At 47.4% G+C, this 16,907-nt stretch overlaps 1 protein-coding gene across 1 annotated transcript in view; it reads right to left on the reverse strand.

Moving 5' to 3' along the window:
• Positions 1-16,907, reverse strand: part of FHOD3 (formin homology 2 domain containing 3) — a 415,022-nt gene that overhangs the window by 353,169 nt on the left and 44,946 nt on the right. The window contains exon 2 of the mRNA XM_081802533.1: positions 8,626-8,732. Coding sequence (XP_081658659.1) covers positions 8,626-8,732 — 107 coding nt within the window. The remainder of the gene's footprint in view (positions 1-8,625; positions 8,733-16,907) is intronic.

Consider the following 16,907-nt stretch of genomic DNA (forward strand, 5'->3'; position numbering starts at 1 on the left):
TTCTGTAACTCATGTTATCAGCAGTTAGGAGTCAATAAATAAAGCATGTAGACAAAAAAGTACATGCTTTAGATGCCCGGATATGGGGGCGGGGGGGTAGTATGGAATGACCAGGGAAAAGATTTCGGAACAGCTCAAGTCCTGGAAAAGTTCAAGAGCACCGATTGATAGTCCTGCTTTTATCTTCAAGCGACTACAAAAAAAAAAAAAAAAAAAAATCGAATTTTGAGGAAGTGCTTGTTTTCCCACAGAATTCTCCAGTCCCACAGCGGGGATGTGGTGTGATGGGGTTTGGGATTCTGGGCACCTGCACTGAAACGAGCCCCATCCAGGGGCGGGGGGGGTCTTTTCTGTGCTTGTGCACGGAGAAAGCAGGCAATTGGCTTGGTAATGCTAACCCCTAAGGGAATTAAAAGACCACAGAAGGCCTATTTTGTAGTTTTATCACTTAAAATTCCTCTGCTTCAACATTAGCCCTCCTTCCCCATCTGCCCCTGTACATGAAATCCTACAATGGAAGAAATCTGTGTGGGTTCAGGGGCCACGGGCTGTGGAAGCCAACTGAGAGAAAGCAGCCTCAGATTCCAGGAGTTCCAAGCAAAGGAGAGGACTGGCCTCAGCTGAGGGGAGTGGTAGTAAGTGGCAGCCAAGTCTACAGAAGGGGTCCTCCATCTCCCATCCCTGGTTTCTCCCACCTTCAACGTGGGTACCATTGCTGTGCCCATTTTGCAGATGAACACAACGCTAGTACAAAGGAGATAAACTGCATCAAGTCACACAGCTGGTAGAAATAGACCCAGGCTGAAAGCAGAGTGACGCCATGGTCACCTGCACCATCCTGCCCATTGCTGGACACCTGCCTAACCTTCTCCAGGGCTTACAAAGGATAAAGAGTCCAGGCATTCTTAGGGAACTGGGGTAACCTCAACACTAAAACCTAACAAAAAGGACATACATTGAGGCGCCTGAGTGGCTCAGATGGTTAAGCCTCTGCCTTCGGCTCAGGTCATGATCCCAGAGTCCTGGGATCGAGCCCCACATCAGGCTCCCTGCTCAGCGGGAAGCCTGCTTCTCCCTCTCCCACTCCCCCTGCTTGTGTTCCCTCTCTCGTTGTATCTGTCAAACAAAATCTTAAAAAAAGAAATTAGAAATTAAGATGCAAATTAAGACAATATTGGCTAACCAAATAAGATTTATTCTAATAATTCAAAGAATTGAAGTTCCAGGTTTCATTTAAATATATATCAAGGAGCACCTGGGTAGCTAAGTTGGTTAAGCGTCCAACTCTTGATTTCAGCTCAGGTCATGATCTCAAGGTCATGAGATCAAACCCTGCATAGGGCTCTGCGCCCAGCGGGGAGTCTGCTTCTCCCTCCCCCCTGCTCATGCTCTCTCAAAGTCTTTAAAAAAAAAAAATAAAAGCTTTAAAAAAATTTTTTTTTACTTTAACAAATAAAGCAACTACTCTGGATGCAGAGATGGAATCCTCATTTCGAGGAGGCTATAGCAGCTCTACCCGTCCCAAGGAGGACTGACTACATTTGAACTCCAACAGGAAACAAACTTATTTTGGTTGAAGATATACCATACCCACTACAGGCCTTCTTGCCTTGATGTGATGCTGGAAGGCAAGCAGCCATATTTGAACTGTGATGAAGCATGAAAGATGGAAGCCACATCCTAAGGATGGCAAAGTAGAAAGATGAAATAAGTCCAGGACCCTAAGAGCATCTTGTCATCAACATACCATCCTTCAAATGGCCCTACTTATATAATTAGACTTCATTTTTAAGAGAAGTTTTAGGGGTGCCTGGGTGGCTCAGTGAGTTGAGCATCCAGCTCTTGGTTTCAGCTCACGTCATGATCTCAGGGTCGTGGATTCGAGCCCCGATCTCAGACTTCGCACTCAGCAGGGGAATCTGCTTGAAGGTTCTCTCCCTCTGCCTCTCCCCCAACTCGTGTGCTGGCATGCTGTCTCCAAATCTTTTTAAATAAAGTTTTCCTCCAAGGAATCACCCCTGCCTCTCTGGTCTTTGATGCTTGTCATCTGGGTCCCAGACCAACATTCCTCACCTGGCCACCTCACACCTTGAGTATGGTTCAAGGTAACCTAATTTGTATAATTGCTCTCTCTCCCTCCCCAAATTGGTCCCACTCCAGAACCTCACTACTTTTCTAAAGTTGCTGTTTGTATACTAGCCAATTAATGTCAGGTGCTCATCCTACCCTTGTCTTGCTGTAGTCAACTAGTACCACAGCACCCTCCCCTCCCCTCCCCACCCCCCTGCCCCCGCCACTTCCTCCACCACCAGGCTCAGGTGCTAGAGATCACGGTGGGCCACATCAGACAGCAGCCTCCCTGCTCAAAGTTCTGTACACTCACACCCCCCTCCTGGTTACTAGACTTCCAAGAGGACTCCCCTTCGAAGGTCAGGTCTCTTCTGACTCCCAACCCCACCTTAAAGCCCAGTGCCCACCCACGCTCACCCACTCCCGCCAGATGCCATCTTTGTCCAGTGATGCGGTCGGCATTTGAAGGTACTTAGAGCCTTTCCATTCCCACTGTCCACTCAGGATGGGAGTAGATTCTCTCCTCGGATTTCCTGCAGAACCATCTCCTTCCCAGGCAGCCCAAGAGGGCTTTAAAAAGCACCACTGCCTAGGCCCACCCCCAAGTTCTGATTTCATTGGTCTGAAGCTGAGCAGGAAGGGAAGTTGTTCAAGTTCCTCAGGTGGGTGCAAGACCCGCTCCAACACTGAAAACCTAGGCTGTAAGTTCCCAACCAAACAGCAGACCACCTGAGGAGCTTTTCAAGAGGCGAGAATCTGGGCCTCAGCCCACCCTCCTAAAGCAGGCGCCTAGAAGCTACTATTTCTAGGCAGCTTTCTTCCAGGTTATTCGGAGGCAGCCCAGCACTGGCCCAGGGCTGGTGTGCAAGGTTTTAGGTGAGGAGGGGTTCCACAGCCATCAGATTTTCAGAGTTTTTTGCATCCCAAGAGGTCAAGTTTGAAGGAATAAGTAGTTTTTCCTTCTTACTATCAGACAGGAAACCTCATCCAGTCACCTCTTTGTCCGCTTCTAGACTAAGCAGCATTGAGAAATCACCTACATTTTGAACCCAAATCTAAATAACTTACTGAACCTGAAAATCCAAGCCATACACAAACGAAAACCCTGGACAAGTTGAAAGACAGACTCTGGTTCAGGTGTGGATGGGAAGCAGTGAGCAGCTTTTCCTTACTCTCCTCCTAGGTGATGACCTTCAGCTGAGAGTATAGGCGCGTTGTCCGGGGCTCTTCTGGCAAGTCAGCGAAGGAGACAAAGGGTCTCCTGTCTTCTCAGTGGGCACCAGGCTCAAACTGCAGCCTACCAAGCCTGGCCGCTGGCCTGGGTGAGGGAGAAAACCGGCCCTTTTCAAACAAAAGGGGCCATCCTGGCAAGTTCAGGGCTCCACTCTTTGCTATTGAGCTCCCTCACCCACAAACCATGCAGAAACCTCAGGGGTCCATGCCCCCCCCCCGCCCCACACACGGTTCCTTGGGGTTTACGAGCTACAGGCTGAGAAGCTAGGCATCTTAGAGCCAAACCAGGGCTCTCCACAACCCCTTTGTACCCCTACGCACATTGACTGCAAAGCTGGAAGGCTGGGGGCACAAAGGCCCCTGCAGACCAGCTTCCTCACCTGCACTGGAGGGGACTTAGAGCCGGCCCATTGCACCGTCCTCTCAGCGCGGGAGTTCACGGTCCCTTGCACAACTTCCGGCAGCATTTTCAGGAACGGTCTTCCCAGGCTGCCCTGGAGGGCTTTAAAAAGCAGCACCGTGTGGGCCCACCCCCAAGTTCTGATTTCATTGGTCTGAAGCTGAGCGGGAAGGGAAGTTGTTAAAGTTCCTCAGGTGGGTGCAGTATGCTCCAACACTGAGAACCTAGGCTGTAGGTTTCTGACCAAACAGCAGACCACCTGAGGAGCTTTTGAAGCGGCCAGGATCCCAGGCCCCACGCCAAACCTCCTGAAGCAGGCGCCTAGAAGCCAGCATTTCTAGGCAGCTTTGTCCGGGGGTATTTGGCTCTAAGTACCTTCAAATGTTCAGCCCTTTCCAGCCCTGCCCGGCCTGAGCCACAAGCCTCCCACTGGCAAGCCCTCCCCACCCCCCAGGGTTGCACCCGACTTCCCCACGCACACACAGCCCTGTGAGGACCAGCAGGGGGTGAGGAGGAGTTAGCAGCACCCCAGCCAATGAGGGGACTGCGAGAGAAGCAGCAACTGTCTTCAGAGCTGCCCCCGGGGTGCAGGCCTGAACAGAGCCAAACGCAGGGAAAGGTGAGTACCCTAAGTGACCGAGACAAAGGTAGGAGCACTTGGGGATGCACACCCCACGTGCAACAACCACACTGATCCTCACCGCACCTTGCAGCTCTCAAGTGCTCCTCAAGCTCCTCGGAGCTCTACTGTGCTCCCCCCACCCACGGCCCCCTCGCCCTCGCAAGGCCGCTATCCCCTCCAGGGCTAACCTCAAGCCCCACCTTCTCGGTGACAGGTCCCTGGCACTGGTTTTCTTTCGGAGGCAGTGGAGGTAGAAATAAGCAAAAAAGAGTCTGGGCTCTCTGGCCCAGCTCTGCCCTGTAGGCAAGGATCCAGCCTTGGTTTCCTTAACTAAAAGAAATGAGATTTCAGAGTGCTTGGTCTGCATGGACCCATCCGGGTCTAAAATCCAGTGATTCCCATTTCAGTGTATCTACTTCTCAAATGCTGACTGTAATTATAGTAAGGGCTATTCCTTTTGAATTTGTATTATATGCTGGGAACTAGCTCACTGTTTTAGATACCACACGTCATTGCATTTTTTCCCCACAACAACCCAACGAGGATGCATTATGATTATCCCCAGTTACTAGGAGACCGGGGTTCAGAGAGGGGAAGTAGCATCCCTATGGTCACACAGCCATGAGACTAACTGCAAAGCCCATGTCCCTAACCACCAGACCATGCTGCTCCCCACTGTGCTCTCCTCCAGTCCCAGAGACCTTGTTGGGATCCCTGCTGACACAGGGAGGTAAATGGAATTGAGTAGTATCGTCCTCATTTTATAAATAAATTTTATAATCTCCTATCAAGAATAAAGTGGCTTGCACAAGGTCACACAATGAAGGGTCAGGAATAATCATCCAGAGGGTTCAAGACTTCTGGTTCTGTGCACCATGCTGTGGTGGCTAATTTCCCTGGCCTTGGAAGGCAATAAATAGACCTGGCTCCATTTTGGTAGCATAATAATTGCTTTGTCCTTCCACTTTTGAAGGTCTTTCTCCTCTTCTCCGATTAACTATAGCTTAAGTGATAATTCTAAACAAGGAGTGAGTTAATTTTTAGTCTTGGCATAAAAGAGCAGGGTAATGGACAAGAACAAAGAAACTCCTCCAGCAAGGAAATTCTCTCAGAACACCCTGCACAAAAAAACACCACCATTTGCACACTGCCTGCCACACGTTGTCATTATATGGGGACAACTTTAGCAGATTTTTGCTATAATTCACACAAAGAAATCAAGAAAAAAATGGTTTCATGTGTCCTTTTCATGCCTCCAAAGGGCAATTCTTAACTAAAAAGAAATATTTTAACTCCCATTCGTGGGAGACAAGAGTTCTCAGGCACACAGACTTTGCCAAATGCCACCCTCCTAGGGGAGGACCTGGGAGGGACACTCAATGCAAATGACACTGCAGATGTGTTCAGATGCCTCCCACCTGTGCAGGAAGGCTCAGCCTACAGGCTGCTTCCAACCAGCTCCCAGCAAGTTGCCATATGCCGCCAGGGCTCAGTGGTGGTAGGTGACCCAGGGATAAAGGAGGACCCGGCAAGGCCAAGGCATCATCATCCTGGCCTGTCTTCTGCAACCTAAGCCAGGGACACAGGGGCCTCCCCACCAGTGGTCAATAGGGTAGCTTCTTCATACTCTTCCGGACAAAAAGGAGTGTCATCCTGAGTACATTCCAAAGGACAAGGTGGGGAGGTCACCACAAACCGGGACTTTTGCAAAGACATAAATCTCCCTCTGGGCTGAGTTTGGGGCCCGCCTGTCAAAAGCACAGCTACCCAGCATGGTCTGGGACCTTCTCCTGTTGATACTTTCCCACATATTATGGCCTTCTCATCTTGCCATAATCCATCTTAGGTGTAGGGTGCAGAAATGGGGTCAAGTTGCGCCTATCAGATGGACCCATGGCAGGTGATGATTCGCAAGGGGACAGAGGGAGAAAGTAGGCCCCAGGATCTCTTCTGGGGAGCTTGCAGCAGGGTTCCTGGCTCTTGAGCCATGGCCAAGGGGACTCCAGCACCTGGATGCTAATGCTGACAGTGCCAGATGATGGCAGCAAATGTGTCCTCCCCGGAGCCACCATGCAGCGTGCTTGAGGGCTACTGGAACCAAATCCAGTGTTTCAGCCTGGGGCCGATGATGTCCTCGCATGAACCAACCTTACGTCACCAAAGGTGCCAATGTATTTCCTGAGTGAACCTGAAATGCCTTTGCCCAGAAGCTCCTGGGAGGATCAGGGGAGTACAGACTTGGAATTGGGTCCACCTGTGTTCAAACTTGGCTCTACCATCTACTGGCTCTCTCTCCCTGGACGTGTAATTTAATTCCTGACCCTCAGTTGTTTCAGATGAGAAAGAGAAACAATGAAATCCAGTCACATGACTGTTAAGAGAATGAACTATTAAATAAACAGACCGTGAATAACGTGCCTGGTATCGTGGTTGGCATAACAGGCGTTCCATAAATGTTATTTTCTTCCCCACTCTAATTTTCTTTTTTAGAGAGAGTGTGCACATGCTGGGGGCAGGGGGCAGAGGGAGAGAGAGAATCCTAAATAGACTCCATGCCCGGCACCGAGCCCAATGCAGGGTTCAATCCCAGGACCCTGAGATCATGACTTGACCCGAAATCAAGAGCCAGATGCTTAACTGATTGCACCACCCAGGTGCCCCTTTCTTCCCCACTCTTAACTCCAACTGCTGTCTAATGTAGTGATGCTTTTTTTTCCCTAAGCTCCCATCTCCAAATCATTTGAATTTTGATAAGAAAGAAAAAAATCAAACAGGGCATGGTCTTCAACTATAACACCAGTAGAGACATTTTTCAGGTTGATAATAATCTACTCATAACACACCTGGTGTATGTTTAATCAATGAGCCATGAAGTCATCCAATTAAACTGTCATCCAGCCTGAATTCTTGCATCTTATATAAAGGGATGTCATTGTCAAATACTCAGTAAAAACTATAGCAATGGAATTTTCCCAAGTCTATCAATCTAATAATTTTTTTTTAAATAATGATGAGTAGAAGCTGGTGTGACATAATAATGAGTGTGTGTATAGCCTATGGTAGTTTCTAGGGTCTGTTCCCATTGTGTCCTCAGAAAACCTTGCTGGTTCCTACGAAGGAGCTTGGCCTTAGTGCTCATGGTCATGTTATTCAGGAATCCATTCTGGGATCCTGCCATTTACTTGACTACCAATGTTCAGTAAGTACCTATAATGTGTTCAGAAAATGCTAGATGATAGATATACAGACAAGCCCAGTACCGACCTAGTAGAGCTTTAGCAGCAGACAACTGAGGGAGGGGACAATTAAGGGGGGAAGCACCATAAACTGTGGCAGGTATAGGGAAAACCCAGCAAATCACCATAAATACTAGAGTCAGGTAGAAAACTAACACTAAGAAGGTTTCCATTTTCCCTCATTTTTGAGCCATTCATGAAGAATCAGCACTCCCAGATAAGATTCATCTGGCGGTAATCTATTTTTAATTCAGGCAGGGTAGCTTCAAAGGAACTTTTGGGGAGGTCCTCGAACACCAGATTAAGATAGCTAAGCTTTATTTGGAAAGCAACAGGGAATCTCTGAAGGTTTCTAAGGAGGAAGGTGATGAAATCAGAGATATACTTGGTTCTGATGGATGAGGACAGAAAAGGCGGCAGGGGGCCCCCAAATAAGCTATTTCAAAACCTAATAAATAAGGAATAGCTGACCGTATGTGTATATGTGATTTTTATGTGATTTGACTTTCTGCACACCTCTCTGATTTTTTATGTCTATAGCTTTATTCAGATTCACAGCAATCAGAAGTATTAAGCAATTCTATATGTAGTCTAAAAGTAACTTAATGTTAATTAACACCATCACAAATCATTTTCTCCACTGTTGTGAGTTCAAAAGATGATATAGTATAAAATAATCTACTAGGACATCTGCCAAGGAAATGAAATATCCAGAAAGTTATCAGTAAAAACAATGCTTAAGACAGATTGTCAAACTACTAAAATCTATTAAATATTAATTTAATTATATTTGGTTTAAAAAAAAAGGTCAATATAATGTGCTTAATTAAACTATACCAGAAATTTTCCTGCCCCTGAGTGGCCTTGTCAAGAAAAATTACTCAAAATGCAAAAGAGTTTGCAATTACTACTGGTCAGTCACTTGCATCTCCCTTCTCTTGTGTGACTGTGAATGCAGAGAAGGTCAAAGCTACGGTGGTCTCTTCTGAGTATTTTAAGGCCTTAATGTACCCCCTTATCTTGGAAGGTTGGGACTAGTCAGCAGGGGCAACTGTTGCTCTTACCCAGCATCATCCTGGAAGCCTTCCAGCTCGTCCCGTTGCTCCGCCAGGGTGGCCTCCAAGTCCAGGTAGGCGCCATTGTGGGAGAGCTGCAGCGTGCAGTCATCGAGCTGCAAGAGAAAGAACCTTTAAGCCCAGCCTGCTCCTGGGATGCGGACTTTGGATGCAGAAATCACTTCATGTTGCCCTCAGGTGTTTTTTTTAAATCAAGCACGATTCTGAAATTCAAATCGTAACTGGAAGAGGTAGCGGGTTCGTACAAATAAATTGGGAGCACACGACATAGTAAGCAGCCAGCAATGACACCTATGAAGGGAGTGGCACTGACAGGGCCCAGGAGATGGACAGGGGAGGAGAAGGAGCCCTTTGGTGCCAGGGCCACTTTCCACTCTGAGGGCCCCAGGAATACGCCATGGAGGATTTGGGGAATGGAAACCAAAATCACAACGCCGATGTGACCATGGATTAAGAGTCACCGAGTTGAAAAGGCAAATCTGGTGGGCAGAACCATGCCCTTTTCTTTGATTCAGTGAGAAGCCTACTCCTTCAGATTCTATGGTCAAACCCGGCACGTGACAATTAGTAGTTGCTCAATAAACATTTTTACAGTTGAACTAAAAGAAACATTATGCATCTGAATGACACCATATTCAAATTACAACATACCAAAGGAGACATTAGGTCTCTTTGTTACTAGTCGTACTTTTTAAAAAATTATTTAACACTTACATGTTGTTAATTATGCCCCATGCATAATTCTAAGCATTTTACATGCGTTACATCATTTAATTCTCACACAAACCCTATTAACTTCTATTGCTCTCCCCATTTTACAAAGAGGAAACGAAGGCACGGGGAAAGACTAAGTTACTTGCCCAGTGTCACTTCTGGGAAATGGCAGAGCTGGGATTTGGACGCTGGTAGTTTGAATCGAGGTCATGCTCTCGATCACTACGCCACTCTGCATCCTCTCTATGGCCACAAAACTACAAAGGACTTGAAAATATCATGTTTGCAAAATGCAGTATGTGTCATCTTAGTGTTCTGGTGTGGCCAAGGCCATGCCACATGTTTGCCAACCCCATTCCCTTTTCCTCCTGGGCCCTAAGAGCATATATCCCAGCCTTACAGTGAGGCTAATGGCCATGTAACTGAGGGCTGACCAATGGAATATTAGTGAAAGTAAAAAAGGCTCCCAGCAGGCCTGGCCTTAACACCTCTGCACACCCATCCACCCTTCTTCTCCTGCATGCAGCCTGAGGCAGAGAAGCCAGAGGCTGGATGCAGAAGAGCCAAACGAGGACTCCAAAGTCTGGAAACCAGAAACCAGCAGAGCCCTGGATAAGAGGAGCTCTGGTTCTTGAATCACTGCATGGAAGAGAGCATTCTGTTGCCCGGCGTCCACTACCCGCCCTGGCTGGTGACAAGAGCACAAGGCATGAGCCTTTGCTGTGGTAAATTGTTAAGATTGTGAGGTTGTTACAGCAACCAGCATTCCATGACATTTAAAATGATCAATACACTTAAAAATACAGGAAAATAATTTTACTAAAGATTAACATTATGAGAAAATCCAACTTCATGCTTGATTTCTTGGGCCATAAGGGTGGTTCTTAGTAGTCACCTACCTGATGAGTTAAGGCTCTTATTCCAAAATGACAGGAGATTGGGGGAAAGCGAAGGCAAATATTTAGCTACTTTAAAACATCTAGATAAATGCCCGATAATCCTCCCACTATAAGTGAGATTTCAAACAAGGAATTAGTCTCTTTTGATGGAAAAGCATTGCTTATTATCCCCAACAAGAGAAATATAGACTGTCGACTTGTCTAGAATCGGCATCTGTAACAGGCTGCTAATTCTTGTAGAACCCCCACAGCTCCTGTGTCTAGTTATCCTCAACAGAATGAAAGGAATTTGGGGTTTTTTTTATTATTTGTAAGAAATACCTAGCTAAATCATTTGAAGGGGTTAATCCCATTTGATTCACTTGTTTTATTTCTCTCATAACAAAATGCTCCTCTTAGCTACTAAAGGCACGCTGGTGAGGCTCAGCATTCTTGACTGGCATTTTACAGATGGATCATCTCATCTGAGAAAGCACTTAAACCCAAGAATCCAATTGGCCAAACTCACTGTACTGTAGTGTGAGAGGTGCACCCCAAGAATGGGGGGGGGAACATGCAGCGGAGCTGCCTCCCCCAGCCTGCGGAAGCAGCCAACAGGAAGGATTTCCTGCAGAAGGCATCTCCTGGGCCAAGGGTCTCCTGTGGACTGAAATCAGACTTGATTGCTCCTAGATGGAAAATTCCATTAGAAACTGGACCTGTTCACATGTACACTAAACTGTGTGTAGAGCTGCAATCAGCCCAGCTCAGGCTTGCTTTGACCCCCTGCTGAGGTTATTAGCTAAGAAAACTGACTTGATCTGTCTTGTTGATAGTACTAACACTTTTGCTGCTTTTGCATCCCACTTATAATCCACAGACCAGAAGATGGGGATAATGAAAGCCCTGTAAGCCGTAACAGTTCCTTTTGCCTCAGCCCCTGGAAACGTGTGAGCCCAGAGAAAGAAGCTTTTGGATAAAGAGTTTCTGCTTCTCCTCCAGGGGGCCTGAGTCATTCCAAGGCTGGGGTCCACACTCAGGCCAGACAGAGAGAACCAAGTCAGAGAGGAAGTGTTGCTGTGGGCATGGAGAGAGGCAGAATGTGAACGTGTCTGTGGTGTAAGTACTCCTGCGAAGGCCCATTTCAAGCTACCAAAGTGAAGTCGCTGAATGTGGAGTTGGAAAAAGAGACACAAAAGCCCCCCAGTATATAGTATTTTCACCATAACTTATTTAATTGTACGTTTATATAATTTACTTTTCAATAATGGCTACATTCAACAACTAGCTCATAAAATTTCCCAAGAATTGACCCATCAGCCCCCTCCAGCCACCCAGGCCAGCTCCAGCACACAGTTTCTGGCCCTCCCACGTCGTTCACTGGAGGCACCCAACATGGAGATGGCAGGAAGCGGTAAGAGGCTGAGGACCCCATCCCGGCTTTCCATCCTCACCACCCCACCTAGCCCTGTGGTTTTCTCCTTAGCTGGGGCAGAGGTGGGGCTCTCCAGTCGCCAGCAGATATAGCCTTGTTCTTACTGGCTGTGGCCAGTTTGCCCATCATCTCATTCCGTACCTTCTGCTTTATTCTCAGGAGCTTGGGATGAATATGAATATCCGGTTTTCCTCAACATTCACCAAGTATCTGCCTCAGCACGCTCCCAGCCAGCCTGGAACCACAACAGAACACCCCACAGTCTCCCTCGCCTCCAACAACAGAATCCCAAAAGCTTAGCAGAACTGCCTGTTCTCATCATTCCTCTCCTCACATTCAGGGCATCATTACTACCCTTTCCATAGTTCAATTTTAACAAAATTATACGTCAGGCACAGGCTGGGCACCAAGGAACACATAGAGGCTTCCTTCCCTCAAAGATCATTTCATTGAGTAAATATAACACACAAATAGAACACAGAAGAGAATTAAAAGCCATTTAAACCAACTGTTACAATGTGTGGAAGTTCATCCTCAGTCATATTCCTTTCCTATAATTAGCAGCCACAGGCTCCCGGGACCCAAGCATCCTCTGTAAAAATGCCCCAGTCCTCCTTCCAGAAGAAAGGCCGCCATTACTTCCTAAGCCGGCGTCACAACCCTGCTCCCCTAATTAACAGATGGGCAATTTGTGCTAGTGTTAGTTAACTAAAACAGGGGAGATGAATATGTGCCTCTTAATCTGTCAGGAAGTGTGTGTGTCGTCCTCACAGCAGAGCTACAGATCGGGGTCAAGGCCAGACGTCGCAGCCTTTAGCGAGCCGGGACACGTGAGCACCACGGGGGCCCCAACCACACGCACAGCCTGTGAAGACACCACACAAGTCAACACACACTGCCCGCTCCCCTCACCACCTAAGCCCCACCTCATCCGTACACTCGAGCACAGGAGATTAATATTTAAACCATCACATGGGCCAAGGAGTCAGAATAAAGGGCTTCTTTGCTGGACTGACACATTGAAACTGTGAAATCCCCTAAAGGAGGGTCAGCTTTAGGTATCACTTTAAAAGCAAACTGGTGAGTACACTCAATGAATTCTCCAATCTTGTCAGGGATACCTGTTGTAAAAGAACGCACCGATGTGAATAGGCAGTGAGTCAAGGTTCACCCCGACCTGGCTGTTCTGAAGATTCACACAGAACTATCCAAACTTTGCCTCCACCGTGGAGGACGCAGACACCTCCCTGCCAGACCAGTGCCTGGCAAGCAACCTCAATTCCTACTTCCACCGAGGCCACCTGATCCCCTCTCTTGGCCGCTCATGTCAACCGTCTTCCTGAATGACTTAGGGGTCCTGGAATTTCCTGACTCCGACAATTTTCATGTCAGCCCTGATCCCCTGGCAGCATGTTCCCCACACTCCTTTCTTGGCTTTCAGTGTGGTGGCCAGGTCACTGCCAGGCACTGCAGGACATAAGACAAAGCAGGGAGCCCTGTGGGAAGATACCATTACAGGGCTGTTCCAGAAGTGCGGTGGGCACGGAAGTCTAGTGGCGGTGACACTAGCGTGTCAGGGAGACCTCAGCTGTCGGCTATGAACGTGTGGCCAGGATTCCGGTGAGGGGGCGGGGTGCTCAGGAGGCGCTCAGCCACAGAGCCACAGGAGGGATCCTTCCAAACACGCTGGAACTGTGTGTCACCCCATGTTCACACACCATTAAAGCAGGCCCTCCGCCCCTTGCAGGCAGGTTGCACAAGGCCACTCTTGGGTTCTCTTGCCTGTCCCCACAAAGACACGGCATTCAAAAAGAAAAGGCAGACTCACCATCCTGGGGGGGCAAAAAACATCTAAAACAAGGCTGATGTCACGTCTCGATTTGTATATTCTTTTCTTTCCTTAATCCAGTGAAGTGGCATGTTCCTGGGGTGGTTTAATGATTACCTCCTTTTGGCAAGTGGGTCCACAGTGATCCTTAGTTTAGGCAATAAAATAGATTTGCATGGAACCATCCTATAAATATACACAAGGGCTATCCTTTAAGCTAATTTTGGTAATAGTTCAGAAGTGGAAACACATAGGCTGATTTTCAAGAGAAGAAAAATAAAAGCTAAAATATCATTTGCTCATGTCATTTAATTGGTTCCTCCCATCCTCATACCCACATGGCTTGCAATATGATTTTGTGGCTCCTTCCAACAAGAGGTGGCTTCTTTCTCTGCTCCTAGAATCCAGGTTGGCCCATGTATTGCTTTGGACAACTCAGCAACATATGTGACATCATAGAGATTTGAAAGATACTTGTTCCCCTAGGGCTGTCCTCTCTTACTGCTCCTGGAACTCTGCCAGCACATGAAGACACCGGGGATAGCCAGCCTCCGGGATGTCTGTCTGTTCCCACCGCCTTTGTGACATCCTGCCAACTGCCTCACACTAAGTGAGGCCAACACGGATCATCGAGCCTCCAGATGACCCACCAGCTGATGACAGACACAAGAGAGCCCAGCAGATGTCAGCCAAACTGGCCCAAACCAGAAGAACCACCCAGTAGACCCAAAGACTTATGAGCAACCTCTTATGATTGTTGCTTTAGGTCCATTTCCCCCTCGCAGGGCCTGCCACCTCACCCCACCGCAGACATGCAGCCCCCGGGGAATGCAACTTCACACTTAGTGTGCTGGATCGGTGATGGGTGACAGGCTCCCATCCCCAAGGTGCCCGCTGAACACACCACGACATTGCTAGCTCAGTGCAGGAATGCCACCACAATGCCCGGCCCTCAGAGGCCACAGAGCAGGCATGTCCTTCCCGTAGCCCCCACTGGGGACAGAGGACAACAGCAGATGCTGGGCGGAAAGGCTGGGAACATCAAGGAGTGGGCGAGTAGTCAGCTGAGACTCCCTCCCAGGGAGGTAAGGAGGCAGCAGAAAGCAAAACAATACATGAGTTGTGGTTCTGAGCCCTTAGAGCACGTTGCATCATCCCATTGTACAAAACGCACATTCAAAGGTAAAAGTAAGAAGATTCTCAAGATAGCACCTGCAAGCACAGGGCTCTTCGGACTGCACTGGTCACATACGCAAAAAGCCGGCCCCTCTACTGGCTCAGAAACGAAGCATGGCTGTGGGTGCCATCTCTCTCCAGGGCAGGCTAACGGGGGGCTCCCTGGGTACCCCCCTTTCAGGCTCATCCCAGCTCTCAGAACAGTAGAAAGGCAGTCAGCACGTTTCCATTCATCAGGTCTAAGAACACTACACCTGTTTCCCCCTCAAATGGGGTTTCTGTTGCTTGGCAGTCATGAAGCTTGTGGCTTCTTTAAACTTTGTCGTTCCTTCTAAAGGCAGCAGAGACAAGGAACTAGACACAGGTGACAGGCAAAAAAAAAAAATAAAGTTAGGGAAAGAGCTTTCTAATAAGCAGTGCCACAAGGTCCGTCCACAATTTCTTAATAAAACCTGCACAAAACCTGGGCTCAGCCATTCAAGGATCTATGGGCTATGGTCGCCCCGTAACCCATACAGACCACTGCAGAGGGACGAGATGGAGGGAGGGCACACGCGTCGTGGCTGCCCTCTACCATTGCCTAAGATGGACAGTGAAGATGTGGCATGTGTTTCGTACAAACCTTTCACACTTATTCCTTTGTATATATAAATACATTTCATAATAAAAAATAATTAGTTTCATATATCGGTCCATTTTCTTAGAGAAAAACCAAATGAAACTGATTTACATGATATCACAAGAAAATAGGTCCTATTGGCTAATCCCAACAAATCTTATTCAAACTTTTAAATCCCTAGGTGCTCATTTAGCTTCTTTGGAACAGCAAATGCATTGCAGGTACTTTATTTCTTTTTTTAAGATTCTATTCATTTGAGGGATAGAGCAAGAGAGAGCGCACAAGGGGAGGGAGGGCCAGGGGGAGAAGCAAACTCCCCGCTGAGCAGGGAGCCCGATGTGGGGGGCTCGAACCCAGGACCTGAGATCATGACCTGAGCCGAAGGCAGACGTTTAACCGACTGAGCCACCCAGGCACTCCCATCACAGGTACTTTAGTAAATGTTTTAAGGTAAAGTACAAGGATATTTTTGAAGATCCAGCATATATGGGTTACAAAATAATATGAATGTATTTACTTCAAAAGAGACTGGATTTTACTTCCTCGGAAACCTTTAGTAAGTTATGTTATTTGTGGCCACCAACTTCAGCGAGAGAAGCAATGTCCTGAAATTGATTGAGGCAGTTTCCAGATTTCTATTTAAGTCAACAAAACCATACAGCTCACCAACCAAAGGTCAGGGCTCCTGCCAAAGTCTACAAGAAAGACAAAGGCAAGATTTCTCCCATTAAGAGCTTAAGCCGAGGGGATGTGATAATCTGGCAAATATTTGAATTATTTTAAAAGACTTTTTTATCATTAAATAAATAACCAAGAATGCATTAACCTTCTCTCTTAAAGAGGCTGGAATATTTACTTATGTTTACAGGTAACTTTTTCCATTTTCTATTTCACTTCAATTTGAAAAACAGTTTCAGCACTAAATTTCATGATTATATCTGATCCATTACAGTCATCCATTCCTTCATACAGGTTAATAATCCTTTCCTGTGCTCATTCCCTGTGCCAGGCACTGTGCCATGTCCTAGGGAGCCGACCTTGATCAGAACAGCCCAGGGAGCACTCACAGCTGTAGATGGGGCTGATCCCCAAACAGCTGGTCGGAGTTCAAGGAAATGAGGACAATGAGTTTGTCACCTTTGTTGTATCTGTTGTTGTTTTCATTGCGGGACAGGTTTGGGCAGCAGGGAGCTAAAGGATGCAAATCCCTGCCAGGGAAGGAGTGTGAGTGGTCAAGACACTGAAAGAAGGAAGCCAAGGGCTCTGGAAGAGGAGACTTCCTGGCTACAGGAGAGTTTAGGCTTGATTCTAGGGCAACGGAAAGCCATGAAATGGTTGTAAAGGGTTGCACACAGGACCAGCTTTACAGTGTGGGGATGGAAGGGAGAAGACAAATGAAGATACCAGTGCAGGAATTAGGGGAGATCTGAAGGGGGTTTGGACAATGGTGGAAGCTTGAGAAAAGAGGCAGAGGGCTGATTCAGGGAAAGAGAGGGGAAGGGCGAAGGAAAAGCCAGACTGACACAGGGATTGATCAGATGCATCGGTACCCAACAGAGAGAAGCAAAATCTTGAGTTTCCTGTTTGAGCAAATTAATATCTTTCTTTCTTTTTTTTTTT

Source organism: Leptonychotes weddellii, chromosome 13 (genome assembly GCF_054177405.1).
Source record: "Leptonychotes weddellii isolate Sample4059 chromosome 13, ASM5417740v2, whole genome shotgun sequence".
NCBI classification, from domain to species: Eukaryota; Metazoa; Chordata; class Mammalia; order Carnivora; family Phocidae; genus Leptonychotes; species Leptonychotes weddellii.